The sequence below is a fragment of the Mustela erminea genome, chromosome 17 (genome assembly GCF_009829155.1).
Source record: "Mustela erminea isolate mMusErm1 chromosome 17, mMusErm1.Pri, whole genome shotgun sequence".
NCBI lineage: Eukaryota > Metazoa > Chordata > Mammalia > Carnivora > Mustelidae > Mustela > Mustela erminea.
In genome coordinates this window covers 36,989,902-37,010,142 of record NC_045630.1, presented here as the reverse complement: position 1 = coordinate 37,010,142, position 20,241 = coordinate 36,989,902, and the positions used below count along the sequence as shown (strand labels likewise).

General features: G+C 41.8%; 1 protein-coding gene across 1 annotated transcript in view; it reads right to left on the bottom strand.

Annotated features, from left to right (window-relative positions):
• Positions 1-6,902: 6,902 nt before the first annotated feature.
• The window catches only part of LOC116576067 (REST corepressor 3-like), a 54,272-nt gene continuing 40,933 nt past the window's right edge, over positions 6,903-20,241 (bottom strand). Inside the window, 3 exon segments of the mRNA XM_032317841.1 lie at positions 6,903-9,517; positions 9,988-10,237; positions 18,631-18,688. Of these exon segments, the coding sequence (XP_032173732.1) occupies positions 9,172-9,517; positions 9,988-10,237; positions 18,631-18,688 (654 nt within the window). The 3' untranslated portion in view covers positions 6,903-9,171.

The window sequence follows — 20,241 nt, the reverse complement described above, 5'->3', positions numbered from 1 at the left end:
CCCCAGTTGCCCAGCGCTGTGACCCATGCTGGGCCCAACAGCCAGCACCCCGGCCCCCCAACTGGCACCACAATGCCGGCCCCCATCAGCATGGGACTTTCGGCAGCACCCACAGTTTTGGGGAGAGGAGATGATGTTGCCGATCTGTGCTCCAGATTTGGGGCACTCTGCATCTCAGCAGCAACGAGCAGGGCCCCAAGTGGCCCGCAGGGCTCCAGGGCAAGCCTGGGCCTGAACACAGGGGGCCGCCCACGCCAGAGCACCCTGTCGGGGACCACGGGAGCCAGCACAACGAACCAGCCTGTGTCGGGAGCCCCGAGTGCTCCTCCCTCTAGTCACATCCCCAGGCACCAGACCAAGGAGAGGTCCAGATCGGACGGCGGCACTTCCAGCAAGGCTACCCATGGGGACGGGGGCGTCCTGGCCTCTCCTCCTAGCACCACCGCCTTTGTGGTCAGCACGGCCCACACCAACCTTGCCACCAAGACCCCCTCATCCCCTGCTCAGAGATTGATTAGGTGCAAAAGAGCTTCACCGGGCAACAAGACATCTTCCTGCACATCCCAGCCCACTGCCGCTGCCCCTGCCTTGACAGCGGCCCCCCAGCTGTCCGGCGCTGTGTCCCATGCTGGGCCCAACAGCCAGCACCCCGGTCCCCCAACTGGCACCACAATGCCGGCCCCCATCAGCATGGGGCTTTCGGCAGCACCCCCAGTTTTGGGGAGAGGAGATGATGTTGCCGATCTGTGCTCCAGATTTGGGGCACTCTGCATCTCAGCAGCAACGAGCAGGGCCCCAAGTGGCCCGCAGGGCTCCAGGGCAAGCCTGGGCCTGAACACAGGGGGCCGCCCACGCCAGAGCACCCTGTCGGGGACCACGGGAGCCAGCATAACGAACCAGCCTGTGTCGGGAGCCCCGAGTGCTCCTCCCTCTAGTCACATCCCCAGGCACAAGACCAAGCAGAGGTCCAATTCGGACGGCGGCACTTCCAGCAAGGCTGCCCATGGGGACGGGGGCGTCCTGGCCTCTCCTCCTAGCAGCACCGCGTTTGTGGTCAGCATGGCCCACACCAGCCTTGCCACCAAGAACCCGTCATCCCGTGCCCAGCACCTAAGAGGACGTAAAAGAGCTGCACCGTGCAAGAAACCATCTTCTCCCCCATCACAGCCCACTTCCTAAGGGCCCAAGAGGCAGAGGCTCGGCTGAGCCAATAACTACCTGGAGAAGTATCTAGTGGTGTACTTCCATGTGACACCGGTGCAAGACTAGTGTGGATCGGGAGACACAAATCAAGCCTGGTACTGGAGCAAGACCGGACTCCCAGCCTGCCATCCAACATTGGGAAAACTTCCCAATCCCTGACCTACCATTTTTAAGGAAGGTGGGGGCCTGAGGCCTCGTCTGTGATCCCAGGGGCCATGGGCCTTGGGACAGTACACGGAGATCGTGTCCCTTTGGCCTCCATTCCCACAGCTCCTGGGACTCCTGCCGCTGCCCACAGATTTCCCCTCCCCTCTCCCCACGTTCCTCTCAGAACCTTTAGGTAGTGTTCATTTCATTAATTAAAGCCTGTTCTAGTTTCTCCGCATAGCTCTCCTGAGTCTCTTCTGTGGGTCATGTGGGCAAAAGTTGGGAGCCGAATGGATGCTGGCCTGGGAAGCCAGACGCCACCGTTTCCAGGTTCCCGTGGCCCAGCGGAGCGGGTAGGGCTGGAAGGACAGACCCTTGAAGAGAGTAGGTTTTCCGTTTCGGGGATGGGCCTGGGAGAACACTGGCCTGGGGAGGGCAAACTGGGGAGACTCACCCTTGCCTATAGGAAGCGCTGCTCTTCTCCCACTGGGGACCCCACGGAATCTTCTTGTTTCACAGCCCTAGGGCGATGTAAAGACACTCCTGGCCTAGAATATGGGTCTGGCATCCAAGATTGTGGCTCAGGGCAAAGGAGGACAGCTTTGCCTTGAGGGTATGACAGCTCCCTGAGCGCTGAGTGACATCCCACTTCATACAAGCACCAGGCCTCCCTCCGTGCATCTCTTCCCTCTGCCAAGCATTTGGGGGCCCCTTCCTGATGGCACTCAGGAGCAGAATGAGAAAGAAACAAGTCACCTGGGAGAGGGAGGGAGCAAGGACGACACTGAAAGGACTGTCCCCCCCCAAAACTCCTCAGTCCCATATGGATTAGATACAAGATCACAACCAACGAACGAGGAGGTTATGCATTAGTCTTGGGTCTTGTAGGTCAACCAGAAGGAATGGGAGTCCTACATCGACCATAGTCTTGCAGGTAAACAGAGTAGGCTGTGCCTGGCCCAGCAGCATGGAATGTTTGGCTGAGCAAGCGCACATAAAGGGATTATTTTAACAGCAGGCTTTCAGGAGGCAGGGGAGACAATGGTAAAGGGAAACAGGCGATGTTCCACCCTGAGCTGCTGGGCTTCAAGGACGCGTATCCTCCTCTCCACCGGAGGCCTGCTGCTAGTTCGGGTTTTCTCAAGGTCATCGTCAAGCATGCTTGCATGACCAGTACAATTTCTCATCAGTGATATTTCAAGCAGCCTATCATTCTGAGGGACGGTTACATTTCCCCCTTTTTGTTAATGCAGAAGCAGCAAAATCCGTTTTGCAAGTTCTTGAACCATTACTCGTCAGAAAGATTTCCATGAGCATCTGAGGACTAAGCATAAAGTGATTATAGCAATAAAAAGTGTCATCATTCCACCTATAATGCCAGCACCAGTGTTTTGATCCAAGCAAAGGGGTTTACATCAGATAAAATATCATTAATCCTTTGAGTGAAACTCACACTTGGAACTGATTGTAAAGATCACAGGGAATGCCCTGAATAGTATCTTGAAGGTGTTTAATATCCACAGTTAAATTACCACCATCATGACTACTAATATGGGTCTGGGATGTATCAAATAGCACACGGGTGCTAAGTTGAGGACAGGAGTCAGGTGGCTCGTCAGGCTCCGGGTGTGGCCAGGGGGCACTGCCAAAGGGGGTGGTGTCCTCAGGGAGGCATGTGGGTTTCTCCCAGTCTGAGGGTTTTGTGCATCTCTGAATGGCATGGTCTCCTCCTGGGTTGCAGGCAGACTCCTTGGGTCTATCTCCTGAGTCCTCAATCAGGAGGGCTCAGGGGACAGGCCCCTGGGGACAGAAGCCTGTAACCCAACCGAGAGTTACCAGCGCTGGGATGGGCGCCCCAGGGGGCTGAGTAGAGGGTGGTTTTGGCCACATGTGAGTGTGGCTTGCAGAGGGCTTTCTCACGTGATTTGGGCTGCGATCACTCGGGAACCCCAGTCAGTCCCAGGCAGTGGGACTGCGGGCCTGTGCCACCGGAAATGAGTTCCCCAGGGGCTTTCCAGCCAATTCTTATCTCACAATCTTTCTGCCCAAATCAATATCGATATTGATTTGGGCAGAAAGATCATGAGACTTGGCTGGCATTGGGTGGCAATTCCAGCCACGCTGGCAGTCTAGAGTGCTTTCTCACTAGGTGGGTACTTGTCAGGCCATCCAGGAACATGGGCCAGGTTCATGCATCTCCCTCAAGGGCCCCTGACCAGGGGAGCATTTCGGGGGAAGAATTGAGGGAGTGGGTCCAGCTGAGAGTCAGCCTCCATGTTTGTCGCCTGGTGGGTCGCCGAAGGTGGGGGTGGGTTTGAGGGGGCATGCAGGTTTCTCCTGCTCTGAGGGTTTTGCACAGCTCCGAATGGCACAATTTCCTCCTGGGTGGCAGCCAGAGTCCTGGGGTGTGGCTCAGTGGTCCCCAGTCTGAAAGGCATGGGGGCCAGGTCTCTGGGGAAGGAAGCCTGAAAACCCAACCAAGGGTTAGGGTTAGGGTGTAGGGGCATAGCAGGCCCAATCTGCCAGCACTGACGCAGGATCCCCAGGGGGCTGAGTGAAGGACTGGGGTCAGGTGGTGTATCAGGCTCCAGGTTTTGTGGCCAGGGGGGCCGCTGCAAGTGGCCTCAGGGAGGCATGTGGGTTTCTCCCAGTCTGAGAGTTCTGCACAGCTCCAAATGGCATGGTTTCCTAGTGGGTGGCCAGCAGATTCCTAGCATTTGGCTCTGGCGTCCCTAATCTGGAGAGATTGGGGGACAGGCCCCTGGGGACAGAAGCCTGAAAACTCAACTGAGGTTTAGGGTCAGGGCCTAGGGGCATGGCAGGCCTGATCTGCCAGCGCTGGGACAGGGACCCCAGGGGGCTGAGTAGTAGGATGGGTTGGCCACATGTGTGCCTGGCTCATAGAGGGCTTTCTCACAGGGTCCAGGCTGCGACCACTCAGGACCCTGTGCGAGGCCAGGAAATGGCCCTATGGGACCGTGCCACCCAAAGCGAGTTCACTGGGCATTTTCTTGCCAATTCTCATGAGCTTTCTGCCTGTATTGATATCGATTTGGGCAGAAAGCTCGTGAGAATTGGACAGTGTTGGGTGGCGAGTTGGGTCGCACAGTTGTCCACTGTCTAGAGCACTTTCTCGCTAGGTGCATGTCACGGCTATCCCGGGACATGGGCTGGTATGTGGCTCCCCTGAGGGCCTCTGCCCACAGGAGCTTTCCAGGGGCAGAGTGGAGGGAGGGGGTCTGGATGAGCGTCAGCCTCCATGTCTGTGGCCCAGTGGGTTGTTGAGGGTGGACTCAAGAGGGGCATGCACATTTCTCCCGCTCTAAGGCTTTTGCGCAAATCCAGATGGCACTGTTTCTTCCTGAGTGGTAGGCGGAGTCCTGGGGTATGGCTCAGGGCTCCCCAATCTGGAGGGCTTGGGGGACAGGTCCCTGGGGATGGAAGCCTGAAAACCCAACTGAGGGCCTAGGGGTCTGGCAAGTCCGACCCACCAGCGCCGGGGCACACACCCCAGGGGACTGATTAGCGGGAGGCATTGGCCTCATGTGTGCCTGGCTCACATGGGCTTTCTTATAGGATTTGGGGCATGACCACTCGGGATCCCGGGCCAAGCCCAGGTGGCAGCCCTGCAGGCCTGTGCCACCAGAAGTGAGTTCACTGGGGATTTTCCGGCCAATTCTCGTGAGCTTTCTGCCCAAATCGATAGCAATTGGGCCCAAAAACTCGTGAGAAATAGCTGACCTTGTGCTTCCATTTGGGCCGCGTGCGTGCCAAATGTTTGGAATGCTTTCTTGCTAGGTGCGTGTTGCAACCATCCGGGGCCACAGGCTGGGCCCATGCGGCTCCCCTGAGGGTTCCCACAGAGACAAGCTCCCTTGGGGGCAGAGTTGATGGAGAGGTTAAGGCTGACAATCAGGCTCTGGATTTGTGGCCGGGGTTTGGGGGAGCCCTGAAAGCAGGGTTGGCCTTAGGAGGGCATGCAGGTTTCTCTCACTCTGAGGGTTCTATGCATCTCTGAATGGCATGGTTTTCTCCTGGCTGGCAGGCAGAGTCCTGTGGTGTGACTCAGGGGTCCCCAATCTGGAGGGCTTTGGGGCCATACCTCTGGGGACAGAAGCCTGAAAATCCAACCTAGGGTTTGAGTTAGGTTGCCTAGGGGCACGGCAGGCTTGATCTACCTGCACTGAGGTGGTATTCCCCAGGCGGCTGAGTTGAGGGTGGGGGTCAGTCGGTGCATCAGGCTCCGGGTTTGTGGCCAGGGGGCCACCGAAGGTGGGGGTTCCCTCAGGCAGGGCATGCAGTTTCCTCCTGCTCTGAAAGTTCTTTGCAGCTCCAAACAACACGGTTTCCTCCTGGGTGGCAGGCGGACTACTGGTGTATGGCTCTGGGGTCCCCCATCTGGAGGGCTTGGGTGCCAGGTTTTTGGGGACAGAAGCCTGAAAACCCAACCTAGGGTTAGGGCCTGGGGTATGGCAGGCCCGATCTTCCAGCACTGATGTGGGTTCCCCAGGCGGCTGAGTAGAGGGTGGGGTTGGCCGGTATTCTGAGACAATTCGTGCCACTCATGTGTCTGGTATTTAGAGTACTTTCTCCCAGGGTTCAGGCAGCGAACACTCAGAGGACCGCGGGCCTGGCCTGGGTGGTTCCCCTGAAGCCCCCAGCACTGGAAACAAGTTGGCTGGGGGTTTCTAGCAGGACTTCTGCCCACTCAATATTGTTCTCTTGAAGTCAGAGTATTAGTTGTTCTGAGCAGACCTTGATACCCTAGTGTTAAGTGATCAGCCATAACTAACGTGAGTAATCTACTTCTTATAGCAGGAAGAAACATTAAAATAGTACAACATATTTACTAACTGAACTCCATACTTTAATAAAAACCTTGGCAATTTTTTGTTGTTGTTGTTGTTAAAGAATTTATTTATTTGAGAAAGATAGATAGCATGAGAGAGCACCAGGGGAAGTCAGAGGGAATAGCAGACTCCCCATGGAGCTGGGGGCCTGATGTGGGACTTGACCCCAGGACTTTGGGATCACGACCTGAGCCCAAGGCAGTTGCCACCCATGTACCCTTTGGCAAGATTCTTAATATTTTTTAAAATCATGGCTGTCACTTTGTTTACTCTCTTTGTTTACTCTCTATATCTATTCCTAAAAGTATGTTGGCTTATATGAAGATAGAATTTTACCTTCTTTCATCTTTATTCTATATTGTATTTTACTCATTTAATTGTAGGATTATTAATTAAGGAAAAGTTCTGATCAAAACTTACCTGTAATTCCATCCACATTACACTTGAATTAAAGAATATAGAAAAAATATTTTTTCATTAATATTACCAGGCGTATCAACAGTGTGATTTATTTTTAGTTATGTAATGAAAAAAATACTTGGGTGTAGATTTTTTTCAAAAATGATAACCATGACATGATGAAATGGTCATTAAAATATTTCTAGATTTTGCTTTTTTATAAAAGTCAGTATTTAGAATTTCACAGTGAAGAGGTCCTAAATTCTTCATACATGAAATTATATAAAAATAGAAAACATAGACATCTTTAACTCTTTAATCCTTTGATTAAGCAGCAAGCATATCACTCTTCCAGGCCAAACACTGCTTAAACAAAAAAGAAAATTAATGACGTGCAAAATATTTACAAAATATGCAAAGCACACAATAAGACATCTCACTATGTACATGTGTCATATTACTAATGAAGCTCAGATTTTTTTACTGTGTGCTCTAGTGTATGTAAATCAAATTACAGCACATCCCTCAGATACAGCATCTTGGCCCATGGCTGGGATAGAACAGATTTTTAAATGAATCATAATATACTTAACAGCTAGACAGATGCTGGTGCTGACCAACACACTGACTTGTCCCACACACTGTATATTGAAGATCTACTGACAAGAGACAAGACAATAAAAGCCATATAGTATGCACGTATGCAAGACAATCTAAGTACTTTAAAAAAATGCTTTAGATATTTTAAGATATATAACTGCCCCCCCCCGTGGCTTTTAAAGTAAAAATAAGTATAAATTCTTGAATATTAAGAATTTTAAATCAGATTTTTATCTAGTTACAATCCAGGGGCAGGAACTTTTTAAGATGATCCAATGAGAAAGACAAGATACACCCTGGAAAAAGTTTGTGCCAGAACATAAGGTCCTTATTAAGAGCAGAGCTCTAAACTTCAAAATTAAAACTAATCAATGAATTTAAATCTAATAGCTCCTTAAGGCGTTAGAGCCAATGGTAGGAACTATTCTTCCAATATTGGGAATATAGGACTTCTCAAAACATAAATCAAGGGCCTTAGATGTTGACTATTTCTTGAAGTAGTTCTAGATCTGATGAGAATGTAAATGTGCAAACATTTAGCCTTAAGTTCCACTAGTATAGTAATCTAAGTGATCTCTTTGCACAAGTCATGATTCCAATATGAAATCGCTGTATCAAAAATATTAGTAACACATTGTTGAAATACTATTACTTGTAAAATATTCTTTGTAGGTGCTTAATGATTTATGTGTTCAATTAAGACTTGAGATGTTTTCGCTTCTTATAAAAAAGGGGTCTCAGCATTTTAAGTTAACAGCACAACTGTGACAATATACTGATGCATCTTTAGATAACACAGAACAAATTCTTCGATTTATTTTACGAAATAGTGTTGATGATTTAACCCTAAACCATACCCACAAGCACAGGTCGGCTGCAAGGAATACACAAATGTATCCAAATAGTACAATAGAGATTTATCAAGAAAACATCCTTTATATTAAATGCAGACCATATTAATAAGTAGGAGGGCAATTTTAAGTCAGATCCTAAACACAAAAAGGGCATTGTAAATAAATGCTTCCATAACTATCACTATCTCCACGTAACTGACAAAATATAATTCTCTTCTAAAGTCCCCAAATATAGGCAACTACTAGTTAAAAGCAGGTAGCATTTTAAAAAATCAAAATTAACTCCATTTTCAAGGAACTTAAAGACACTGTACTTCAACAAATCTGTATGTAAAATTATCACGCCAATCCTCTTATTACTTATAGATGACAGGTTAATGACCTTTAAGCAAGGACTTTGCACTAGGACCCTAAAATGTAAGTTAAAGGGTTAGTAGGTTCAGTACATTCTTTGTGGTTTCATATAATTGCTTTGCAATTGATTAAATTGCTTTCTTTTAAAGGAATATATTAAAATTCCTTTAGGAAAAAAAGCAAGATATTTTGAAAAAAGGGATACGCACTGAAATTTTTTAAATATGCATTAAATGAACATATGTCAAAATCTGAAATGCAAGCTATTTATTCTTGTACTCCTAACATAGGAAAATGTTGTTAAAAATTAAATTAACTAAGAACGAAAAAGTCAAACATCCTTAAGAAACTTAAGGAGTTTCCACAATTCCTAAGTCAGTATTTCTGTACTAAGAGCCTTGACTATGAAGAGGCAGAAATAGAAAGAATCTCAATAAAATAAATATGGTAAAAACAAAACAAAACAAAATCTATATACTTTCTTAAGTATATAGAATACTTAATCTCCTTTTGTTCCTTTTATGAGATCATGTCGCTGAACATATACTCTAGAAAGGAGGCTAACTGTAGGCTTTTTGTTGTATAACATTTAGTTTGGTTGCACAAACCAAAAAATGTCCTAGACATCCACTTATGCTAGCCCCCTGCCACAGAACTAGTTCACAGCCTCAGTATCAAGGAGGACTGTTCTCTTTTGCATCAGTCTGATGAGCACTGGTCTAACGATGGGGTGAAGAGTTACTGTAGCTCTGTCCAGTTTAATTTTAGTGCAGCGAGGACTGTGAATCTGTCTGAATTCCGATAAGTGACGGTGGCTGTTGACCACCAACCGTGGACAACACTGGTCTTGGGTTGAGACGGGGCCGCAGAGAATTAGCAGGGCGAATGAGAGGTGGTGGAGGCTGATTTAAAGTTGGCCGGGGCTGGATGAACCGAGCCTGCTGCTGGAGTGGAGGAGGCTGCCGGTGAAGAGCAGGGGCAGCAGGCAGTGTTGGACGAAGAAGTGGTGGAGGCTGGTTCAGAGTGGCAATGGGGGCTGTTGGTGTTGGAGTGGATGATGGGGCAGGAGGTGATGGACCCAGAGTCCGAGGAGCCTGTGGGGTCTGTGTCCTAGAGGTGAGGAAACAAAAATACATGTATGAGATGAGCGTTCCTAATGAACTGAATGCAATATAGCTTGGGCTGTCCCAGGAAAAACAAAACAAATCAAAACAAAACAAAAACATAACACCAGTGTTTTTTTGGAAGCACAAGCTTCTTTTATTTTAAACAAAACAAAACAAACAACCAAAAACTGAAAAAGCAATGAAGCTACCAAACAGGCATCTTTATTAGTAATCAGCTTAACACTGGAAATAAAAATAAGACTATGAAAGAACAATACACTCTCCATTCTTCTAGGATCAGAACTTAGCATGTCCTTAGGACTTAAGAGTCACGAGAGAGGCACCACTGAGTAAGTGGATTGTCAACCTTTCATGCTCATTTAGCTAGTCCTCTGACAAATTAACCTTACAGAACACCACACAAAATGATGATTCCTCAACTCATATTAGCTCAAATTCCATACACAAACACACCTCCTCTTCTCCTCTTCTTCATCAGTGCTCTTCCCTGATGGCACATTAGAAGCAATTTTTGTCTCCTCCCCTAAAGTAGAAGCATCACCATTAGAAGCCTGGGTTCCTTGTTCTGCTTCCCACTCCTGCAATACCTCCTCTAAGTTAAACCGACGCCTGTAGTTTACAAAGAAGTTCTTCACTTGGCCAATAGTCTTGTTGCCAATTACATCTGCAGTAGCTTGAAAATCTTTACCATATTTGCAGACACCTGGAAGGCAAAGTAAATAATACACCTGTGAAGGATCAATAAGGAGAGCTGTGTGTACTATACATCATGCACACACAAAAGATACCAGCAATGAAAATCCTTTCTCATAAACTCTGCTCATTTCTCAATTCTGAGATAGAGACTAAGATATCAGGGTCACAGATGAAAACTATCAATTATGTCATTTCAGCGAGCCAGCCACTTGCCTTCAACTGAACAATCAGAAACTTACCATTTTTCACATACTCAGTTATTTTCTCCAATCCTCTCTTGAACTCTCAAATACAGTCCATTTATTGTAAAGCATTGAATTCTTTGTTCCATCCTCAATTCCACATTCATTTATTTCCCTAGTAGCCAGTCACCTAAATTTGAGCAACACCGTTTGTAAACAAAACTGAATGGGAATGAGCCATCTGTTTTATCCCCTCAATGGATTGAGTGGGTGGTCTTAGAGTTCCCCCATTAAGAAAAGCATCATAATTTTGGTTTTAATACCAGCTTCAATTGGTTTTCTTGCCTAATCTCACCAGGGCACCAATGAATAGAAATGAGGTAAAAAGAGAATCATGACAATGTGATTCGGCAAAAAAGGGAAACTATTTTTTCAGAGTTAGTTGGATTTCAACTCCTCTAACAATTTCAAAGACTGTGTATGAGAAGGAGGCTTAGCTGTACTTTATAGCCTTAAGAGTAAGGTTACAGTAGTGACTACATGTACTTGTGTTTATCATCACTACCTTAAATTTAATGACTGTACATTCAGTTATTTGAGAACCTAACTTTTTGTAATGGAAATTTTATTAGAATGAAAGATTGATATTTGATTTATGAACCTGGGATAGTCAATTATACTACAGAATTTGGAATGACTTTATATGATCAGATGGATAATAAACTGCTCTTAAGGGAATTCTAAAAGGACGTTCACTGACTCATCATTTAAGTCAAAACACAGAAGGTGTCAAAAGTGTTGACTTTACAATTTCATAACTGTTTAAAATACCAGAAAACACTCATTAATTAGAGATGACAAAGGGAAATAAATGATACTTATGATACTAAAAAGTCTATAATATAACCTAAGCAACCAGAATCATGGGAATTTAAATAAATTCAATATGTATACAATCACAGATGAGAGAATATAAGGGTATGTTAACACCTCAGGAGAAATGCTAGATTCATATCTTACAGATACCCAATTACCTTAAAGCATCATCAGGATATGACAAAATTCTTGTTTTTAATTTCTGCCTTTATTTTATATAGAGAATTTGGGAACGAATAATCTCTTGCTTATATTCAACTAGCCAGGCTTGACTATGGGGAATGCTTTTATCTTAAAGAGCATTTTGGGCAGGAGGTTTGACATTAAGCTGGAATGATTTTTACTACAGAGTTTGGGGTCTGTAAACTGTGCTCATCTGCTCTGTTCTCAAAGGGAAAGACATACGCATGATAATAAATTATGGCACATTATTTACATTATTTAGCAAAATAAGTTCTTTTTAAATCCATAAGCTGATTTTCAGTTCAAACTCCGTAATTGAGTAAAAATTCTAAGGGTGACCAGGTTCCACTAATTCCACATCTGCAATAAAAATCCAAGGGTATTTCCTATCAGGAATTATTGCTATATATTCAATTACTTCTCTACTACTTATATTCTGGAAAATAACAACTCATTTGAGATTGCTGTGCTGAAAAATAACTCCTAATTAGAAATCAGACACAGAGTTCTATCGATGTACTATTTTTTACAAGGAATATGTAATTTATATTCTAGAAATGACCAAATCTACTGAATACATGAGTTTGGAAATGAAAACTTCAAATAAATCTAAGATTAGTTCTTCTGTATTATAGCAAGAAGTCACATTAAGATGGACTCCAAATACGAAGACATTACAATCCTCAGAACACCTATTTGTTTAGCAAAATATATTACAAAACCTACCAATAAGTTGTCCCCATGTCTGATTCCATTTTATTTTCTCTTGTTTAAGGGACTTGATCTTGTTTGCAACACTGCTGCACTTCCAGAATTACAGACCCCCAAATATAAACTACTTCCTATTGGAACCTTAGTTTTCCCAGACACTCTGAATGTCAAGGATTTTTTCTAAGTCACCTAGGTTCTGAGTCACCCAGGTATGTTTATCATTAACTCATGTATGCCATATAAACTACTTGGTAAAATCTCAAGGCTCAGACCATACTGCAGACTTTCGTCGTCTGGTTGAGGATCCCACTGGTGTCCCAAGAACACGCAGGCCTTCGGGGATGTTAATGTGCTCAGCCTGCAGGGTGGCAGGGCAGGGTCTGGAATAGCTAGAGCTCCTTGACAGTTGTTTCTGGACAAGAGCAGTCTCATCCATTTGCCCTAGTGTGTTGTGACAAATTTCATAATTTTTTCTGTATGCCATGAGGTGAGAAAAGTTGGGAAGTACTGTCCTAGGAAATATAATGCTTAGTGCACAGGAAGCGCTCAGGAAATAGGATTGACTTTTCTTCCCCAAACCACAAGAGTCACATATAGCTAACTTCTTTATCACCTTCACACTGCCCATGACGCTCGTTCAACAGCATATTTTGTTTAGAAGGTGGAATTCTTAATTCTATACTGTGGCTGATAACTAGGTAAATTCTAGTGAAATACCAACTGAAGACTTAACGGGAACAGCTCTTTCCGAAGAATCCCGAGCTAGGCTTCTGGAGGAAAACCTAACAGGGTAGCAATGCAGAGCAACTCACTTTAACAACCCAGGACATTAGAGCTTACATTAGTTCCAATTTGTACCTGCAAGAAGGGTGGTCTACTGTTTTTCATAATTTAGAGTAAGTAAGGCCATCTGATTGCTTTATCAGCAAGGCTGAGAATCAACATAGTGATTAAATCTCTTTCTCTTCCTGAAGATGTAATAAAAGGTCCATTTGAACCTTGGTTTTAAATGAAAACTTCCCAGGTTGGGGCAAAGGTCAGTTTTTAAAGGTTAGTAGAATGAAATTTTAGAAAATCCTGGAAGAGTTAAACTGTAAATATCCCAGGAAGAGGAAAAAGTGGTTTCAATCAAATTTTGAAAGTTACAATCAAACAACTTGGCTTCTTATGCTGGCAGATGATACCTTATAATCTTTTAACATACACTTTTAAAGTTTTGTTTGGGAATTAATATAAAATCACATTTTATAAAAGCCCACATTTCCCAAACAGTATTCTTCATCCTGCCCAACAAAAAAACACACACATTCATATTTTTAAAAATTTGGCTAGTAAAACTAAATTCAGGAGCATTTGTAGTATGGTGTTTTCCAACTCTGGACATGAACAGTAGACTTTTTTCTTTTTTTCTCCTGACATAGAAGGGATATATCTGCTTTTGCGATGTTCAAAAATTTATTTTTAAAATCTGACTTGGGGAGTGCCTGGGTGGCTCAGTGGGTTAAAGCCTCTGCCTTTGGCTCAGGTCATGATCACAGAGTCCTGGGATTGAGCCCCGCATCGGGCTCTCTGCTCGGTAGGAGCCTGCTTCCCCCTCTCTCTCTCTGCCTGCCTCACTGCCTACTTGTGATCGCTTTTTCTCTGTCAAATAAATAAATAAATAAATAAATCTTTTAAAATACATAAATAAAATAAATCTGATTTGGGGCTACCCCCCACCCAAGAAAGTAAAAATATTACAGTGGCAAGCTGCTTCTAAACAGTAAATTTGGGGCGGGGACATTGTTTCCTGCTTCTCATATAACAGTATTTCTTAAAGTGAGCATGTACTTAGTATAACCAGGAAATCTATTTTTGAAATAAGAACACAGTGACATCTAGAAACTCCAGAGATGTGGTTCTTCCCAATCAATAAGAGATTAATCTTAAACTCAAACCATTTGGGAACATGCATTTCTTTCTACCTCCTATAAATCTCTTCAAGAATTCATATTAAAGTTAAAAAAGAAAAAATCAACAGCAGTGGGACAGTGAATGGTGCATCCAGGTAAGGGCTAAAAGTAAAAATCACATATTCTCTTTTTAATATCTAGCTTTTCTCTTCCGAGTCTTGTGTTCCCATCATACTTGTTATAAGTTAAATTCCATCACAAAGATGCTAGAAATTTTGAATCATGAATTATCTGAAGCAAGTGTATCAGAGAGCTGACAATTATACTTCTGGGGCTCCATTCTTATGATACCTGTTATAATAGAAGAAACTCTCTAAGGCAAATGAGTGTTTTTTCAATGGAAAAATATGAACTTCCTGATCTCCACACTTCCTTTTGATTGTTCATGTACTGGTTTACAATTCCTATGTTTTAATCAAGTGCCAAATCTTTCTCCCCTCCTTTCGGAACCATTCTAGCTTTTTTCTTAATGTATGAGATAAAATTAGAAAGCAGACAGTTTCTAGGCTTGCAACCTAAAAGTGAATGAAATGTATAAACTACAGGAAAAGAAGGTAACTTTAACTGTGAAAGAATAACTGACTTGAATGTATTGTTGTCACTGTTTCATTATGAAAGGCAGACAATATGGTGAAAAAACTAAACTAAAAAAAAAACTAAACTAAAAATTAAAGCTGATATCTTGATAAAACTGGAAAAGTTTCTTGTTGTTTACCCTAAAATAGCACTAATATTTTATTAGAGAGTGTATTATTTTTTAGCACAAATGATTATGAAATAAATACATTTAAGAGAAGGCCAAAAATAAATATTGTTTACCAGGCTTCTGCCCCTCTAAACTTTGAAGAGTCAATGTTTTGTACTATCATTTAAATGTATTATTATTTTTTCAAAATATTAATTTGAAAATATTGTTTCATTTTACATGAAAAATATACACCCAGAATCTAATTTTTTTCTTAATTCTTGCTAAATAAGAAATGTTTATCATATGAATATCAAGATTGATTTTGGGGTGATTTCTAAAAGCACTACAAATTAGAAAAGATATATTTATATGTATGATATAAGCTATAAACAGAGATATCTTCATTAACACATATTGTGAAGACTGTACTTAATCGCCTGTTAACCAATCTGTTATAATAGAAAACTCAGATACTTAAGGCTGGCACAGATTACTGAAAGTATAGAAATACCATTCTTAACAAGTACTTTTCAGAGAGTGGTTTAAATTAGGCACATTTATAACATCCTACCTGGGGACTCTTGCAGAATGTTAATGAAGTTATTACATAGTTAAAACTAAAATTCAGAACTAAAATTAATATAATAAAGTGATAGAGTACATAAGTACAAACATTCCTGTTTTGGTCTGGGCATGATTCCCACCCTTCCAAATAAGGGAGAAAGAAGGAAAAATAATTTTTTATTTATTTAAATATTTATTATTAGAGTAACACTTATTTAAATAGTTATTATTTAAATGGTAGTATTTAGTTAACAACAGTATTAAGTAGATGGGGAAAATAAGGAGGAAATATATGTATTTGAACCCTAGGAAATGATCCTAATATTGTATGTTGTTTTAAAAGAGTTACAATAAAAAAGTTTAATAGTAAAATTGTAAGTGTCACTAATGACACTAGAGTGTATTTCTCTCTTCAGGTCCCTCTAATAGTCAACTATGAGCAAGATTTAAAAAGGCATTTAAGGGCGCCTGGGTGGCTCAGTGGGTTAAGCCGCTGCCTTTGGCTCAGGTCATGATCTCGGGGTCCTGGGATAGAGTCCCGCATCAGGCTCTCTGCTCGGCGGGGAGCCTGCTTCCTCCTCTCTCTCTCTGCCTGCCTCTCTGCCTACTTGTAATCTCTCTCTGTCAAATAAATAAATAAAATCTTAAAAAAAAATAAAATAAAATAAAATAATAAAAAAAAATGAAAAGGCATTTAACAAATGAGTGTTAAATCAGAATATATACAGAATATGTCTTAAATATAAAGTGCTTATAAACTAAAATGTTACTGTCAAAACTTACATGATCTACTGTTTTGTAAAACTGAAACAGTGATAATAATACCATATAAAGTTTATCACAAATAAAGATTAAAGAGAAGAAAAAGCAAAACAACTGCCTGCTAGGTATTTCTGGACAGCAAACTACATGTTAAAATAAAAACTGCAGTTATGTCCCTTAACCACACCGGGATTCAGGTACATAAGACATTACTATAGATTATACTGTTTATAAGACACACTTCTGAGAATTATATAAATGTGTGGGCCCATTAGCAAAAATGGCACTTTTTAGTTTTTCCTAAAATAACTATTTTGGACACAAATAGCTCTATATTGTTTTATTTTATGTAATGAACCCCCTTCCCAGAAGAAAAAAAAAAAGAAAAACCCTAAAAAACCCAAAGTGAAACAAAAATTCCACATACAGAGTTAAAATAAAGACAATAACATATCAAGAAAGTACCTTCAAAATCCAAAGACCATGTATATTTCTGTACAAATTACTTTCTAAAGGTGCATAAGAATATTGAATATATCTCAACAGGGAGGAAATGTTTGATTATATCCATAAATATTCTTTGAATATTTATAAACTGAGATAACGTCCACATATACAGCTCAAATTATACATGTAAATCTTGCCATTGTCCCTTCCCCTGAATGCAGCTCAGCACAATATCCGACCCAGGCATGAGATTCCATGGTAGTGCTGCAGAACAAACATGAATGCTCTGGAAACATTAGCCCAGATTTTCCTAAATGAGTCTCTCCAGAAAATCATTTCACTGGGATAATTTTCATATTAGAGTACAAGATTGATATACTAACTTTTATGCAACTCAAATACTGGAAATCAGGGTTAAATTCTATAGGCTACACACACACACAGACACACACACACACACACACACACACGGATGGACAGAAACACAGGTGTTACACCTATAAAAGCAATGCTTCCCCAAATAACTATGTTAGAGCTCGAAGTCATAGATCTAAATATGAAACAGCCCCTGAAAATACCAGTTGTTTTCTTGTTGTTGTTGTTTTTATTAACAGGGAGCTTGCACTCATGACCCTAAGATCCAGTCATCACATGCTCTACGAACTAAGCCAACCAGGCGCCCCTACTCATTTTTTACTCTAAATTTTAAAGTTACTAATTTTAAAACAGCTATTATTGAACATTATAAATGAATTAAACTTTGTTCTCATTCAGAAACAGTTCCACAATTACAGATGTGCTCAATGCACACTCCACCACCCTGCTACCATAGGATCAAGTATTTATTCTGTTCATGAAATGACTGTTTTGGGCCATATAGGCCAACAAGAAGGCTGCCATCATTCTGATGGCACTGTCCTGTGACAGTTTCTAATCACACTGGTAGGGTAATTCTCACTCACTCTAGTCCAAACTGCCGAGTCCTCTATTAATCAATCTTTAATTACATTACTCTCACATCCAAATGATAACCCACACATTCTTTTTGAGTTAAGTATGTTCTCTGTGTTTGAATAATTAGAAATATTTTTCAAAGTATAGTTTTATGTTTCACAGGGGCCCAACTCACATATAGTTAACTACTATAACCTACTATATATATAACCTATTATATATCTAGGTTAACTAGATAAAAAAAGCTATTAGTACTCAATACAAGGACAGCTCAGGCAGGAAAAACCAAATTGTAGACCAAACTTATAATTACACAATCAACCCTGTAGATAGTTTATCTTGAATGGAAAAGAAAAAAACCAACAAAAAACAAAAAACAACTACAACACTGAATAAAAAATATAAAGTTGGCCCATCCTTAAGTAATTCAAACATGAGACAATCCAATCTACAAAGTGCTCTGCCATATAATTCAACAAAGCATTCTAGTTATATCAGTGCATTTAAAAGGCTTTATGTATATTTTTCAGTGTCTCTCTTAACTCTATTATTTATATATATATAATATAAATATATATGAATTTATTTTTAAAGCCAAGTTTCTAAGCATTCAGTGGCACATCTCTTAAGATACACTGAAAATTAAGTATATCATTAATATTTTCAGTACCTGACATTTATCATACAGAGAAACACTATTATACAGAACAATTGGATAAACCAGAAACACGTTATAGTTCATGCTTTTAATGATGAGGGTTATCAATGACTAATATAGTAAGAATGAACCCAACTGCAGGAAAACTGAAGCAAAGGCACGCAGAGACCATATGTTCAAGCTTGTCATCACCATCACTGTTAAGGCTGAGAATGTTTTACATACTGTACAGGACCCAAAATGTATATAGGCTCAGTGAAGTCACACCCACGAGAACAAAACAGAATTCCTGGTTTTCAGGACTTTGTGGTAAACATAAATGCCCTTTCTTGATCCATTTCCAAATGAAGGGAAGAACTATGGAAGTCACCTTTCATGACAAGTTAAATAATTAACAATAATAGCTGCTTATCTTTAATATACCTTGCACTGCTAGAAGCTGCTCCTCTGTGGTCCAACGGGCATTAATTTTCTGATTTGACTACAAAATTAAAGAGAAGTTTCCTAATGAGGATATGAAGACAGACATTTTTCCAAAGTGTTTATTTTTGTTTAACTTTTCACCAAATCATAACTTTTCACCAAGACATGAGATTACTAAAGCTCTGATTTACAAAGATCCTGTTTTTAATAAGTATTAAAAAGTACGTTCTGAGTTACCTTTTACCCACACATAAAAGATAATGAAAGGGAAATGAACCAGTTTGGGAGAATGGAAAACATTCACATTTATACTCAGGTCAGAAGCATTAAAACTGAGAAAATCTATTAGTCATCCATTTTCCAACTACAATGTTCCTATCACACATGGCAAGTGTTAAATTTAGCCTAGTTTTAAACATTCAAGAGACTTTATCTTCTTTAGAGAGATCTGTGACTTGCTCTTAAATTTCTTCTCTTCACATTTTCATTAAACCTAACCTTCCTGCACCAAAACCAGTGTTATAAATTAATACAGAACTGTAGCTCAGTCCTAATTCCTAAAATATTTCCCTAAATTTCTGAAGCAGAAAGTGACCCACTATAAGAATAGATTTTTCTCCCTAAGGTCTCCCCACATTTCTCCCAATATTTTTGTTTAAAAAATTCCCAAGTTTGGGGCGCCTGGGTGGCTCAGTTGGTTAAGCCGCTGCCTTCAGCTCAGGTCATGATCCCAGCGTCCTGGGATCGAGTCCCACATCAGGCTCCTTGCTCCGCAGGGAGCCTGCTTCTCCCTCTGACTCTGCCTTCCACTCTGCCTGTGCTCGCCTCGCTCGCTCTCTCTCTGACAAATAAATAAATAAATAAATCTTTAAAAAAAAAATTCCCAAGTTTAAGACTTTCACTATGGTACAACTACAATAGTAAACACCAAATCAAATGTCATTAGTGTATACCCGCTGATTAGTGCAAGGACCACTGGCAGTAGAGGGAGGGACAGAAGTATAACAGCCTACAGAGGTTTAGAGAAGAAAGTGCCCAGATAAATTTGCCTGGTGTAATACACAGATAGGCTGGGCAAAACAGAAAGAAAGACTTCCTCTGAGAACAAGTGTAGGTCTTATCTCACTTATGGTCTTAGCAATAAGTTTCTACAGTACACAGAGGTTCTAGGAACATCTACTTTCTCACCAGGGGGAAGAGGTATAAAAAGTAAGTATTCAGAAGAAAGAATAAAACAAAAATTCAAAATTAGAAAAAAATTATTAGAGAAGAAAGGAAAAAGTTTTTTAAAAAACTGGATAAATGAGGAAAAAACCTAAAGCAGAAAGCACCGAACACCAGATGATGAGATTAAGAAAAGAGCAAGGCAAGGCCAGGCAGACAGTGGATAAAACTCAACTTGAGAATATCAGCGATGAAGCAAAATGCAAACATTAAAAAGGTAAAGAAAAAGAGGGGGCTATAGGCTAAGAAGCACTTAGGGGCGCCTGGGTGGCGCCTGCCTTCGGCTCGGGTTGTGGTCTTGGGGTCCTGGGATCAAGCCCCACATCAGGCTCTCAGCTCAGCAGGGAGCCTGCTTCCCCTTCTCTCTGCCTGCCTCTCTGCCTACTT